The sequence below is a fragment of the Paramisgurnus dabryanus genome, chromosome 9 (assembly GCF_030506205.2).
Source record: "Paramisgurnus dabryanus chromosome 9, PD_genome_1.1, whole genome shotgun sequence".
Classification (NCBI taxonomy): domain Eukaryota; kingdom Metazoa; phylum Chordata; class Actinopteri; order Cypriniformes; family Cobitidae; genus Paramisgurnus; species Paramisgurnus dabryanus.
The window spans coordinates 40,097,347-40,112,331 of NC_133345.1; the positions used below are offsets into that span (position 1 = coordinate 40,097,347).

A 14,985-nucleotide genomic window follows, 5' to 3' on the forward strand; every position below is an offset into this window, starting at 1 on the left:
ACACACACACACACACACACACACACACACAGGTGCGATCAAGACAAGTAAGTGTATGTAGTACTACATGCTTAGCAACGGAAGTAAACGCAAACCGCAACCGTGAGGCCTGAACAAACAAGATAAACAGATCTGTTGAAATACACACACACACAGACAGACAGAAAAACACATACATGCCCTCATATTCCTACATACACATACACAGAGGGAGGTAAACAAACAAACAGGCAGGTCAGGAAAAAATATATATAATTTATAATATTATTTGTAATAAAAAACATAAATCTTTAGCCCCAGAACTCTAAAGAAACCTTGGAGTTAAAGGTGCAGTGTGTAATTTTTAGAAGGATCTCTTGACAGAAATGCAAAATAATATACAAAACTAAAATATCAGGGTTGTATAAAGACCTTTTTATAATGAACTGTTACGTTGTTATTACCTTAGAATGAAACGTTTTTATCTACATACACAGAGGGTCCCCTTACGTGGAAATCGCCATTTTATGCCACCATGTTCCTACAGAAGCCCTTAACGGACAAACTTTTTTTACCAAGTTGTCTCCGTCAATTACATGTTTTTCCAGTGGCGGCTACCATAGCTTCTCTATGTGTTTCAAAAGCGAAGGGTAAGCAGTGGACTGAGCCGTTGGTTGCAACTCACCACTGAATGCATATAAAATTTACACACTGCACCTTTAAATAATTGTGCAAATTTGATAATCCATGTAGCGAAAGAAACCGTGTCGTACTTACATTTCTGTTCAGCACATTTTACATTTTACATTTTTAAAAGATGCAATGGTAAATGGACTGCATTTATTTAGCGTTTTCGACAGACTCATGGCCATCCAAAGCGCTTTAAAAGTTGCCTCACTTTCACCCATTCACTCACTTATTCATACACCGACGGTTTGCCAAATTGTGATTTGGTTCGATTAATTTATACATTTTTATTACGCAATTATTATTAACACTTTTTAAGTTACACTTTTAATAACTTACAAATGCAACCAAAATATATAACATGAACGTTTAATTAAACTCTTTGAAAATGGCACAATCTCTGTCCCAATTGGAACATTTACAACAACAAACTAACAAAAATACATTTAAATGAAGAAAAAAAAATAATGAGGGGCAAAATGTCATATAAAATCAGGCTTATGATGGCAAGAGCCAAAGTCTTTTAGTATATTGTGCCTATCGTGTGCAATAGTGACAATCACTGAGGTAGTTGTAGAAAAAAATAATAATATAAAAAATAAAGCTGTTACACTTGATCTATTACACAACTTTAGATTTAATAGTCAAAGTGCTGCAGTGATCTCTTTTGAGAGATTTTTCTTATAAAAAATCAACAAGTTGAGAAATAAAAACTGCATTTCACCTGCAGTGCTAAACACACGCTCATCTTATGTCTCTTTTACTGCATTTTTTGCTGCTACAACAGCTTTGTTGCTGCATCTCATTCAATTGCTGATGCTAGCAGACGAAATGAATGAAAATGCTCGCTTTGGCGTAAATGTGTAGATGGACGTTCCGTCAAGAAATGAGGATGTGGAGAGATACCTCTTATCGACATTTTATGTGTGCATCGATGCATCGTATCGTTAGAAATATAATCGATATATCAATCCATATCGATGTATCATTACACCCCTAATCTTTACACTTGCTAACAAAAACATTTAGAAAAGCTTTGGGGGAAAAGTTAACCAGTCAGTCAGTGGACGTGGGCGGGGCTTTGTTAGTGTGACATTAAATCAAAACAGCATTTCTAATGAGACTGCTTTGGTTTAATGGGGATTAAAAAAGGAGGAGTTTCATTGTAGGGTTGCTGTGTTTTCACATACTGCCAACACACATTTATGTCCAAACACTTTGTAAAAGTGATTTTGCATAATTAAACAGATTCCCCAAACTTAGCCTTGCATATGATCTACTACACAACTCTCAAGTGTCATTATTGTTTTAATGAAATAAGATTCTATTTTTGATTATTAACATAATAATAATGGCCAATAAAACATATTTTCGCATGAACCCCACTTGGATTCATTTTAGGCAGAAATAAAATAACTGACCACTGACTGAAATTGTCTGAATCAATATCCATTCATTTTTTGTGCAAAATACAATCATTATATTACCACATGACTATTGAAGATTGTTCATGATGTATGGCTCAGACAGTAAACGCAGAGGCTATTGGACACAGCAGCTGGTTCAGTGTTGGCTATGTAAGCACAACATCTTGTTAGGGGCATGAGAGGTGACATCGTCAATCTACTTCAGCTCTTTAAAGAACTATTAATGTCTAATCCCACTGCCACAGACAGTGAAAACTAAAGCGACTCTTGAGGTGTGGACTAAGCTCTGCTGTACTGAACAACACACACTTAGTCACTGAGTCACGTTAAGTCACGTACTTTAAAATTGTTACGCCTTAATAGTTCCTATTCAATTAAATTAGTATTAAATTATTACAATTTCTATTAAATCAGCTCTTGTGAATACTTGATTTTGATTGGTCAGTTGTTTATTGCTTTCAAATAACCCATAAACTATAACTAGTTGAAGAACAATAAAAATGCAATGTCAGCAATAGATATACGCTGTTTGATGGGGATGTGAAGACGCGTCAAGCTGCATGTTAGTACCGAAGCGCGTCCTCGTAGAAAATACACATATCACATATGATGAATAAAGTAAACAGAAAGATCATTTCATGAGATCTGCAAATTTATTGAGTACCAATCGAGTCATTTAATGCGATGATCGACCGATACCGATCTGTGGCCGATTGATCGAGCATCCCCAAGACAAAAAAATGTTCGACATAACTTGTTAGTGTCAAGGCTTTCATTTGGCTTTTTCTTTTTCAAACGGGTCATAAATAAACCCCTTCAGGGTGATACAAGACCAATACTGATGATAACTCTGTTCATCAATCCATATTTGTGTAAAAACACTGGGAATAAAAAAGCTGTGAAGGAGTTTATGTCTAATCAGGTATGATTTTACCTCCAGTTTTGGAAGTGCATGGCAGAATGCATTATGGGATAGAGCATTACGTTTCCCGTAAGCATGCTCAGATGTTACCTGGGTTTCTGTGTCTATTTTTTTGCAAAATCTTTGAAGTGAGCAGAATGTATTTATATGTGTAAAGTATAAAACTGCATATTGGGACATACAATATTATTAGCAGTAGGGTCTGCATGTATTAAGCATACTTTGACAAATGCAGCAGGTGATCCTGGTATTCAGTGAATAGAAAAAAAGCATTTATTTTAGATTAAGGCCTTTTCTTTTTCTTCTCAACTAATATTTTTGTCAGATTATTATTGTTTATTAGGTGCAATAGCATGTCCGTTATTCCTGCTATTGGGAAAATAGCAACATTGCACTAGTAGTCATATGAAACACATCAACTAATAAACCTGTATGCTTTGCTGATATGTGTGTGGATAGTTTGCTCAAAATTACTGTTGCTACCTAAACAGTTAAATGTTGTAAAGAAAGAATTATAAAAAGGAAAAAGAGCAAACATGTGGTCAAAAGGTTATGAGTCAATGAGTGACAGTCACAAGCTTTTAACAATCAACCTTATGTTTGCTACCTTTTAGACAGCAGAAATGCAGAGTAACGAAAGGACATACCCACCACCACACCAAACAAAAACTAGTTTAAATTTAACAGACTATCTTTCTGAAGTATTATATATATATATGATCTAATAAGGGCGTTGAAATTGTTTGACGCAGGAACACTGTGGCCAGTATGAAGTGGTAAGAGTGTTGTAAGATGGTTGTCATTCAAGCAGTTCCTCTTCACTGGCTGCTCTTAACGTACTATTAAATGCCTCACGGTTCTCTAGCACATCAAAACATTTCCTCCTGATGTTTGTATATGTGCAGACACACCTGCACCGGTGCTGGTGACCACATGTAAATGTGTCTGTTTGTGCACAAAAATAAAGGGAAAAAGAAAACAAGATAACATCAGATATGAGTGACAAACAAAGCCTTTTAATCCATGAGGGTACGCATTATGCTACACTTTTCAGATAAAAGATCAACATATCCATATTGTTTTGGTCGCTTGTCCATTCCTCCAAATACGACACAAAGATGCATTTACCGGCAACAGGTGAAACTTTTCGCAGGGTATGGTCGTATGAAATTATATTTGGGATATAATTTTGTAATGATGACATGTGATGGTATATGATTTTATTCAAAGGGTTAATTGCACATTTTGTATTACACATTACACTATTCAGGGATTTTGAAAAAAACAACGTACTCATTTATACTCCAATGAAAAACGATTTATAGGAGGAAAAGATGCAAAAGTGATCACAATCGGCTGAAAATCTTAGATCCGGTGTACACTGCCAGAAAAAGTGATACTTCGTCTTTGATTGTGAAATAGCTTTGCTCCTGTGCATCTCGAGGCCGATTGCATCATTACGTCAGCTTGCAATGTGAAATGCTATTGGCTTTCGTGACCGATTTCGCCATGCTCTGATAAGATCTTACTGTGTGCACTGCGTTAACTGAGTTCTTCATATAAAGTTATTGTATGGCTTCGGTTTGCAAGGTTTAAAATGCAAGTTGTTTGTAATAATTTTAAAATGTTTTTAATTAGCCAATTTATGCAATAAATATGTTCTATATGTTTTGTATGGTTGAGAAGTGGTTGGGTTTAGGGTAGGGTGCAAAATATCTTTATAACCATAAATGTTTATGAAACCATATCTACTTTTACAAATGCAGAACATTAAATGCATCTTAATCTGATGTATAAGGCGAAAAACGTTGAAACGTAACTACAGGTTGTTAAAGGGATATGAGGTTTCTGTCTATCCCATTGACTTTTCCCCAGAAAAAAAAACGAAAGACAACGGCAAAAAGGTTCCTGTTCCATCAGTCGTTCAATAATAATATAATGAAGCGAAAATAATAGTTTTGTGCGCAAAAAAACCCCAAAACAAACGATTTTATTTAACAACTTGTTCTCCTCGGTTGTTCAGAGCGCATTCACAAGCAGACTATGGCACATGCTGCTGATGTTACCTGCTAACGTAGTAACCAATGTTTTTTTCTGCTTGTTTTATTTAATTCATTATGCAAACATTGTAAACAATACTTATAACAACCCTTATATAGGGATGCTAATCAATTAATCGCGATTAATCGTTAGCAGAATAAAAGTTTTTGTTTACATCACATATGTGTGTAAACTGTGTATAATAAATATTTATATATATATATAAATATGAACACATTCATGTATAATTTTAAGAAAAAAAACTTTATATATTAAGTATTTATATTTATATATAATATAAATTATACATAAATATACAAATGTATATACACATGTAAACATTTCTAAAACATATACATGCATGTGTGTACATTTATTTATACAAAGTTATTATACACAGTTCACACACATATATGATGTAAACAAAAACTTTTATTCTGCTAACGATTAATCGCGATTAATCGTTAAGCATCCCTACCCTTATAAATCATAGACTGTAAAAAATATGGACGTAGTGTCCGTGACGCACCCATTGGTTTGTGAAGATCATTTTTGAAACTTAAAGTAGGCATTGCCTGCATTCGCCATCTTGGCTGCGCGTCACCGCAAATTACTCGCGGATAACTGAAAATGGGTAAAGAGGCGGGACATGGGTGAAGCTCAGGTGACTGGTTGCTGAAACCACACCCGCCACTCAATGGCCACGCCCTTAATTATGCAGAGCTTCAAGGCTTAATATAAATTAAACGGATGTGTAAAAAATTCACCCCCCTCCCAGTTGTCATGAAGGGCAAAATTAGCTATACAGACCAAAAACAATGTTTGTACCAGGCTGTATATTATTTTCTATTGTAAAGTTGGACGTTTTAACATGGAGGTCTATGGGAATTGACTCCCGTTTGGAGCCAGACTCTAGCGGCCAGTCGATGAATTGCAGTTTAAGTCACTTCTGTATTGACTTCATCAGAGAGATCAGAAAGTTGCCCCTCGGTATAAATGCACAAATTACTTGCCAGCGTCTTCTGTGTCTGTACGCTGGCAACTACGTCAGTAGGTAATGTTAGATGGCTTGGGTCTCCCCTTTAATGTAAATGTGTAAAGTCTGATGATCACTTTGAAAAGTAACAGCACATCTCTTGTCATCCTCCACAATGTTGATGTGTTGTTTATGTTGGTAGCACAGTGTGAGACGAGTTTCACACATTAGCATGTGTAGATGTATTCTGTTGACTTTTCTGCATTTTCTGCATTTATTTTTGGTGAACAGATTACAAATGTTTTACACTTTTGTTGGTTGCCAAAAGTAAAATAGAATTGATTCAAACTAGGGATGTTCACGAATAGTCGAATATTCGATCTGCAATCATAATCATAAGAAAAAACGAACAAATCCTTATGTTTTTTCGCTCACCTAGGGCTCTCATTTGGTCCTCGAGTCTGTTTACATAATCATAACGTACTTTATGTCAAGTCCTCAAACTTTAAACTTCCCTTGTGGTTGGGGTTTGGGTAGGGCAATTTTCCACATTTTTTTATTAATTCGAATTTATGTTTTGACATGATTTTAATTCTATTAAATGAAATAGAAGTTTGTTACAGTCAAAGTGAAACAGTGCAGACATCATCTGATTACACAGCAGGGTTATACTGCATTGAAAATTAAACGGCAGCCACCCAGGCAAAATTTCAGAACTCCAAACCAATTAAACTATATTATTTTACGCGCTTTGTTCTGTGTATGCTGTGGGAAAAGTAAAAGACAGCGGCATTATCCATCTTTGTGCGCATTCCCGTGCTCGCGCCCGGATCTCACTCTCCCTCCCGCGTTCACGCTCTAGTCTGTACTTCAGCTCTTTTCTTCAAAAGCAACAAACAAAGGTACAGATGACTGAAACCATGACCTAAACCTCACGTGGCAGTTGTACCTGCTGAATTATAGCTGCATATGAAACATGTCTGCGCTGACTGCATATTTTTCAGTGCAGATAATGCACTGTGTCTGCACAGAGAGTGCTCGTCTGAATGAAATGCAATGGTCCCAGCAAACAAAACAGTAAATATAGCCTAAACAAAAAGTTTGCAATGTCCTTGTTGGCAAGGTGAACAGCGTGACCAGAAATGAATGATTCGCAAATTAGTAATAATGACAGATTAATTTTAAAGAATGGTAAAAAGAAGTCAATCATAGCATACATTATCCAAATTGTTGACAAAATTATTAATGAAAAACCAAATAAAATCATAGGAGAATGTTATGAATAGTTAAAAGAGAAATACTGCAGTATTGTTGTGGTTGTCTTTAAGTTGACTAGTAAAAATAATAGAAAATTGAATCGTGAATTGGTCAAATGTTCTGAAAAAAATCTAGATTTAATAAAAAAAGAGGCACTCGAGAGATGGAAAAATGTCGGCTGTTGCTTTTTCTCCAAACAGCATCAAGCTTCTGACATGCTAACACATTGACCCCAAGGGGTCTCATGAAAAACGTTTCACTATTTTACTCTAAACCAACGAAGATCGAGCAGGACCAAAACATTTTGCAGCTGATCGCTGTCAAAAAAGTTCAGCGACAACGTCCCAAGGATGACAGCAGCAATGACAGTGTTCTTAATATGACAAAGTAAGTGTTTTGATTAATGCCATTAATGTTTTTTTTTCAGTGTATACCACTAGTCAACTAAATGAATATAACATGTTATGTTATCTTTACAAGTTACCTAAACGTATTCAGAGAAATAATGCTGACTGTGCAGCTTATTGTCAAAAAACTTTATTTATACCTGTGTCATTAACAGAATTCTGCAGACACACTCACCTTAACGTTTTTTTATAAATCCATTATCCTGCCATATTTAAACATAAACATTGCAAATAACACCAGAATTAACTATTATTTTACGTAAACATATCCGAAAAGTTAACCTTGTGTGACTGATATGCTGTAAAGCGGGTGAAATAAGATCTTGTTTTTGAATGGAAGTCAATGACGCCCTGTGCCGGTTGGGTATACCAAGATGGCCGCTCGAACTCTGCACTGGCTTCACCTCACGCTGTTACGTTAAGTGTTCTATGCGTTTTGGAACCAAACTCTTCATATATATACAGAATTTAAGCCTAGCTTGTTGTGGATATTTCCTAATTATAAAACGTCTGTGAAATTGTGAAAACCGTGAAAATGAAAAATACAAAAAATGTAACAAACTTATTTCTTAATTAACCTCATTTAAATAAACGAATATTCGAATATTATTTTTAATGAGCTCAAATATTTGAATATTATATTACTGAAAAAGGCCCATCCCCATGCACTGTTTTGAGCATGCAAAGTGAGGCACGCAAACAAATGAGCCTGTGCATGGGCAATAGTAATACAGATGCTATTGTTAAAATTTTTTACAATTATTATGTAATGCGGTTATTATAATAAAAACAATGGTATCAAAACCTTTTATTTGCACACTTTCTGAAATACGGCTACTTTTCCAGATATTAATAACCTGATAATAACAACTTAACAACAAATCTTTAAAACGTCTTGAGAGTGTCCATTAGAAAACTGATCCGATTTACTACATCAACCATCAATTCATTATATTGTGTCTAAACCCTTGGTTTGCTAAATCTTATTTTTGATCATATCTGCTATCAAAATCAAATCAAATTCTCACTTATTTAGTCCCATATTTTTAACTGATATATATTTAGAATTAGCAGCACCTTGTAGTTGTTAAATCAACAGCAGAAATAAACGCTGCATGAGTTGAATGTTTTATTTATGTGTGTTGTGGCTGTTTTGTGGTTATGCTTAGTGTTGACATACGTCCTGTTTAGGGCTCTTACGTGGACAGAGTCATCACAACAGTGTGACGCACTACACACGATAGCCACCACGGCTCAACTATGGACTGCACAGACATAACAGTCATTCTGAAACTGTGGTGTGCTTTTGTGAATGAAAAAGCTACTGGTTTGCATTCATTCACAGACCAATGGGCACTTAGCCATATTCAAAAAACAACAGTTACATCAAACATTTACATATCACAAGACACAAAAACAAATTTGATGTCCTTCCATTTACAAAATAAAAACTGATGATACCAGAAGCCAAAAACGCCACAAACTGTATTAAGCCCAATATATCTCGCCGACTTAACTACATGACTCAAAAATTGATCAATCGCTTTGTCTCATGTGTCACGCAGTGCCATTTAAGATTCAGATACGCTCAGATAAAATTTAATAGCACATGATCTATGTCATGGGATGTGTTTCTGTTCATAGCCTTGTTTACATTCAGTCTCTAAATATATTTTAATCAGGTTGGCAAAAGGCAGAGTAGGAAGTGTTTACGATCTAAAAAACTGTGCTTTTGAAAGACATTTTACAAAAACAGATTTTTCAGAGAATTTCTGAATAGTTTTTCTCTTATCATCAAATGTCAGCTTTAAAACAAGAATTTTTTTTGTTGAAGTAGTACATAGGTTTCATGTATGAGTAAATAAGCTATTAGCTAAACTTGTATTTTTGTAATTTTTTGCAATCCTGTCAGATTTAATACAACAAACCATTTTTTATGGTTTTAAACTTCAATACAAATTGGCACGGTACAAATACTACCAAAGTTTCCGACAATATTATTCCCAGTATCATCACTTTACTTAACACTATCGGAAATGACCTGATCTGAGGTAGGGATTTTCAAGCCAGCCAAATGCCTCAAAAGTCCCAACTACACCAACTTCCAAAAAATATTCTCCCGTGTCTAAGTAAAATACCCCTACATCCCTAATGTAAACAGCTGTTTCAGTACAGTGGCAAACCCCCGGTTATTGAGTGGTTACTGTAATCATAAAAACCCTACCCTGATCCAGGTGGCAAGATAAAAGGAATCTCTTTCACATGATAATATGCTTTCTGTCTCAGACACACCGTTTTAAAATGTTCATTAAAAGTTATACACAATAGTAAAGCAGAAAATTGTAGCAAATAAAAGTATTTTAACAAACGTTTGTTAAAAATCAAATCAAACAAAATCTGATATCAAACTTCTTTTGTGTCATACTTTTTTGTGCTCCAGTTAAAATTAGATGTTATACAACGAATACTACAGGAATTATGCAATATTGTGGATATGATGCTTTCAGTGAGCTTAACATCGCATTTTGATTTACCACGAAGTTACTTGCAACACAGAAGGTTTCAGTTCATTAATTTTTTGGGGTGGGTGAGGGGTTGGAGACGTTATATACGTAAGCACCAATATCTTTAACCGTGTTACCAGTTCGTCTCTTTCAGTTTAAATGAATTAAGTTCATCTTATTCGTTAAAAACATCCATTCAATTGCCTTATAGTCAATATCATCTGTCATATCCCTTGAAAAGAAAGTATTGTGGCAGTAACTTGTTACAGCAAAGGTAATACTACGGTATAATACTATATGATTGCACATGTATTGTACAATGACATTTACTTTACACAGTAAACTATGGTATTAAAGTATTACTGATTACTGATATCAAGTTACCACAGTTCATTAAAGTAAAATTTACGTGTAAAACTACCGTTTTGTTTTATAAAACTTAAGTAAGTCAATTCAAATTTAAACTAGTTATTACATATTATAAATGTCATATTACAGTTAAAACATAATAAGGGTAGTATAATACACCTTTAAAAATCGATTTAAAGCAAACTACAAATATTATAATTATTTGTCGCAGTGCTCGTGCATTTAAAGCGATGCAACAACTTCCGTCAGGCTCGGAGTTTGGTCAGAATTTGAGCGAGGATCCCGCCGTGTGTTTCACACCCTCAGTCCGGGTAAGAATGAATCAAACAACCGGCTATCTCAAATGACACAAAGCTGCTTTACTTAAAGCGGGTAAATAAATGACGAGCTTTCACACACATACCAGCTTAAATCCAGTCAATAAATACAGTTGTTATGAAGGGGAATCAGGCTACTGATCACGTTAGCACTGCTGCTAACTCGCGCATCAACGGCTGAATGTATCTGTCACTGCTGAACTGAAAATGATTTAACCCTTAAAAATGAAACAAACGTAAAAACTACACAAGTAAACCATGTAATACGAGCAAAATTTGGCAGACAACACAGGTTTCTCAGAGACCTATGTAGTAGTACGTATGTGTGCGTGTGTGTATATGTGTGTGTTCATATGTGTACGTGTGTTTGTGGTGCTCGTACCGCGCCCCTCTTCTCCCCCGCGCCCGATTATTCTCGCTTCGTCTCTTTTTCTATCAAAGCCATCCAAACACACACATACACACATATACTGAAATACAGCCGTCGCACTTACAGATCTTCCCTCGGAGGCTCTGCAAAATCCGGATTTTCGTGTCGTCTTCTTCCGCCATGGTCCAAGTTTCGTCTCTGTACAGTACATTCAACACTTATCACATCCGTTTATGAATGCAGGCGCGCGGATGGACGGCCCTCCGTAGCGTCACCGGCGCAGCGCGATAGCCCGATTGGTCGCGACGCTAGACCGGGGATTTGTGTGAATCAACTCACACAGGCAACATCATTTAGTCAAAACAAACGGAAGCCCTAGTGGAGGGCGAGCGATAAAGCAAATGAGACCCCTGAACGAAACACGCTGTTTGCTGTTTGTGCCATTGTAGGCGTCGTGTGGGTGAACTGGTGAGCAGTCCAGTGATTTATAAATAGTTTTAATTTTTGATGAGCTTTTGATTTTCAGTGTTTAAATTAGATAGCTGTTTATTTAATGGTGTAATGTAAAAACAGCTTTCATGCTAGAAATCAAATGTGTACATTCTAAAAGACTGTAAATTAGCAATTCCAGCGTTATGGATGTTACATTTAAACTTACAACTTGAAATATAAATGATCTGATAATGCATTTATTACCAATATACTAAACAATCTCTTTATAATATTTTTATATTTGATTTGGGGAGATACTTTGTAGAAATTCTGGTAATTAAAATGCACAAACCAGAAGCAATAACACCCAACAGATGAAGAAGGGATGGCTCTTCAAAGAATATCTCTGTTATGAGTGGGATAGATGTGAAATTTGCCCTTTACTATGGAAAATCATAAAAAAAATGTTTTAAAGGGGTCATATTATGAGATTTTTTTAAGATGTAAAATAAATCTTTGGTGTGACCTTATGTGAAGTTTTGGATCAAAATACCATATAGATCATTTATTATAGCATGTTAAAATTGCCAATTTGTAGGTGCAAGCAAAAACGTGCCGTTTTTGGGTGTGTCCTTTAAAATGCAAATGAGCCGATGAAATGCAAACACTGAACGACCTGATGGTGGTTTGTTGAAATTGAAACTTGAAAAATGTCCACACGAAGCCGGTGCATTCCCTATCCGATCATTTTTTTCCTTGCTCTAAAAAAATTATCCGTAAACACGAAACCACTGAAACCGACTGAAAGCGGTGTAGTATATATGCTGGACCAGTATGGGGCGCTGTAATTCTGCCACAGATATACACTATACACGGAGAAGAAGACTTTGAGCATGCGCATAACCAACGTATGGTGTTGTCCATTATCGCTTGTTGGTCACCACAATTGCATAGAAGCAAAAGATTTTGCTGTAATAAAGCTAGTAGGCTTTACTAGCTTCTGTAGCACGAACACAATCACGTAGTCCGCCGTTATTTTTGTTGCTGTTACGTGTGACGCTTCCGACACGTGATGTGATGACGTTTTCGCGTCACAAAATATACGGATTGGCTGTACAGACGAAACCGCAAGGGTGTCGGTTTCAGATTTATCCACTTTAGGACCCGGTTTCAAAAAATAGCGGAGTCAGTCTCCCAAAACGCTGGATCCATGTGGATGAAACGCCAATACTATAACAAATTTATACGTATACAGTGATACGCGTCTCCGTGTGGACAGCCCCTAAATTGTGTTGTCAATAATTTTTTCGCTCTATCTTAATAGCAGTGCTGTGGTTGGATAGTGCAGATTAGGGGCGGTATTACTGTAATTGGACTTGCTACCTACGTCACAAAACAGGCGAAATCTGAACGACTAAATTTTTTACATGCTTGCAGGGAATGGTTTGCTAAAACAAAGTTACTGGGTTGTTCTTTTTCAAATTTTCTATAGCACTTAAACGTGGAAAAAGTCAGAATTTCATGCTATGACTAGGGTTGTAACGATTAATCGTGTGTCCCATTAAAAATGCCTGTCGGAATTCGATTTAAATCGCAAGGCTGTGATTATGTGTTTCATGCACAGCTTGTGCGTGTACTACGGCATTTGGTCAGTAGGAAGTCCTTATCAATCTAAAATCATTATGAGTCGGAGTCGTTTATAACATGCATTTAAAAAAAGCAACGCTCGTTAAACAAAATCATTCAAAATATTCTTTATTATCATGAAAATACCTGAAACTATTTAAAGAACAGTGATATAAATATTCCTGTAGACATTTCCTGAAATAGCGTTTGCAATGCTACTACTTCTGTGGCACAAAGGGAGTTTCTGCACGAGAGCGCCCCCTGGCTTTTGGATGTGCCGGGAGTTCACCGTAATTCATTAAATTTAATAATTAATTGAGAAAACGTGCATTTGCACTGGGTGTGCCTCATAAGTCTTGAAAAGTAAAGCCTCTTTCTCTTTGATCGCCCCCTGGTGGCTGGCTGCAGTACAACTCATAAACCCCACCCTCTCCATTCAAACGAATGGGACTCTGCTCTAAATAAAAAAAATATTTACACTTCCAATAAAAGTTTCCGAAAGATGGTTTTGGTCCTTTCAGGTAGTTGTAATCACGCCGATATTTGTGCAAGTGTTCATTTTTGTGATAAGTTTTATTTTAGCTAGTAATTTAATGTTATAGAAACGGGGCGTGTCGTTCTGATTGGCCAGGTTGAATTGGGTGCGCGAGCGTTTGGGTGGAAGTTTGATACCCCGGCTCCACCTCTTGCTTCACGGACGATTCCTTCTGGGCATGCCTTGACTCCAAACTGACGTTTTTACTTAACATGGTGGCGACCACGGTCTGACATTTTTGGCTTCATTTCATTACAATGGAGGGAGGCGACGTCGCGTCGTCCATCTTTTTTTACTGTCTATGATTTGCATGGTTAATCGTTACACCCCTAGCTATGACCCCTTTAAAAACTTTAACAGAGATTTTGCATTGGTACCACCAATGTTTACATTTGAGATATCAGTAAAATCTTTGGGTGAAATCTTTATTTTTCATGATAAGGTTGAGTTTTGCATGTAAAGTAAATAATGAGATGTAATTAATAAGCACTTATAACATAATAACATATTTAAATTTTTTGGTATATGCATATAGGATATTCAGATTTAGATTTGTATCTTAATTTACAAAATACAAATTTAGAGTGCAAATTGTATTTTTTTACATTTATTTAATGTGTTCCTATTAGTAAAGTACGATCTCTAAAGGGACACAATGGCATTTCATGTGATGTCTGTCACCACAAGAGGTTAACATCCTTGGGAATTAAACCCATGGCCTTTGCACTGTTAACACAGTCCTCTTACAGCTGATCTGCATTTATAAGAACAGTTTCTGATCTCAGGACCGGGTCAGATAATGTTGTTATGTAACCATTAATAACATTAAACAAACACTATTACATTACGCTTAATAAGCGCTGAACTAGTTTCTGATTCAATTACCTTTATCATGTGTCCGTGTGTCATCTGACATAAAAACATTGATTAAACCAAAACATATAATGTATGTATAGAAATGTATAGAACAGGGGTTTCCAACAACGTGAGGTGAGACTATTTATTAATAGTAGGGATGCACCGATACCGATATTGGTATCGGGTATCGGCCTCGATACCACATTTTCTAAAGTACTCGTACTCGTTAAAAGTCCCCCGATACCTGGAATCGATACCACGGTTTGAGAAATGTCTATG

General features: G+C 36.0%; 1 protein-coding gene across 1 annotated transcript in view; it reads right to left on the reverse strand.

The window, feature by feature from the left end:
• rasa2 (RAS p21 protein activator 2) overlaps nt 1–11,572 on the reverse strand; it is a 57,787-nt gene extending 46,215 nt beyond the window's left edge. Inside the window, exon 1 of the mRNA XM_065265083.2 lies at nt 11,380–11,572. Within this exon, the coding sequence (XP_065121155.1) occupies nt 11,380–11,437 (58 nt within the window). The 5' untranslated portion in view covers nt 11,438–11,572. The remainder of the gene's footprint in view (nt 1–11,379) is intronic.
• Nucleotides 11,573–14,985: the final 3,413 nt, after the last annotated feature.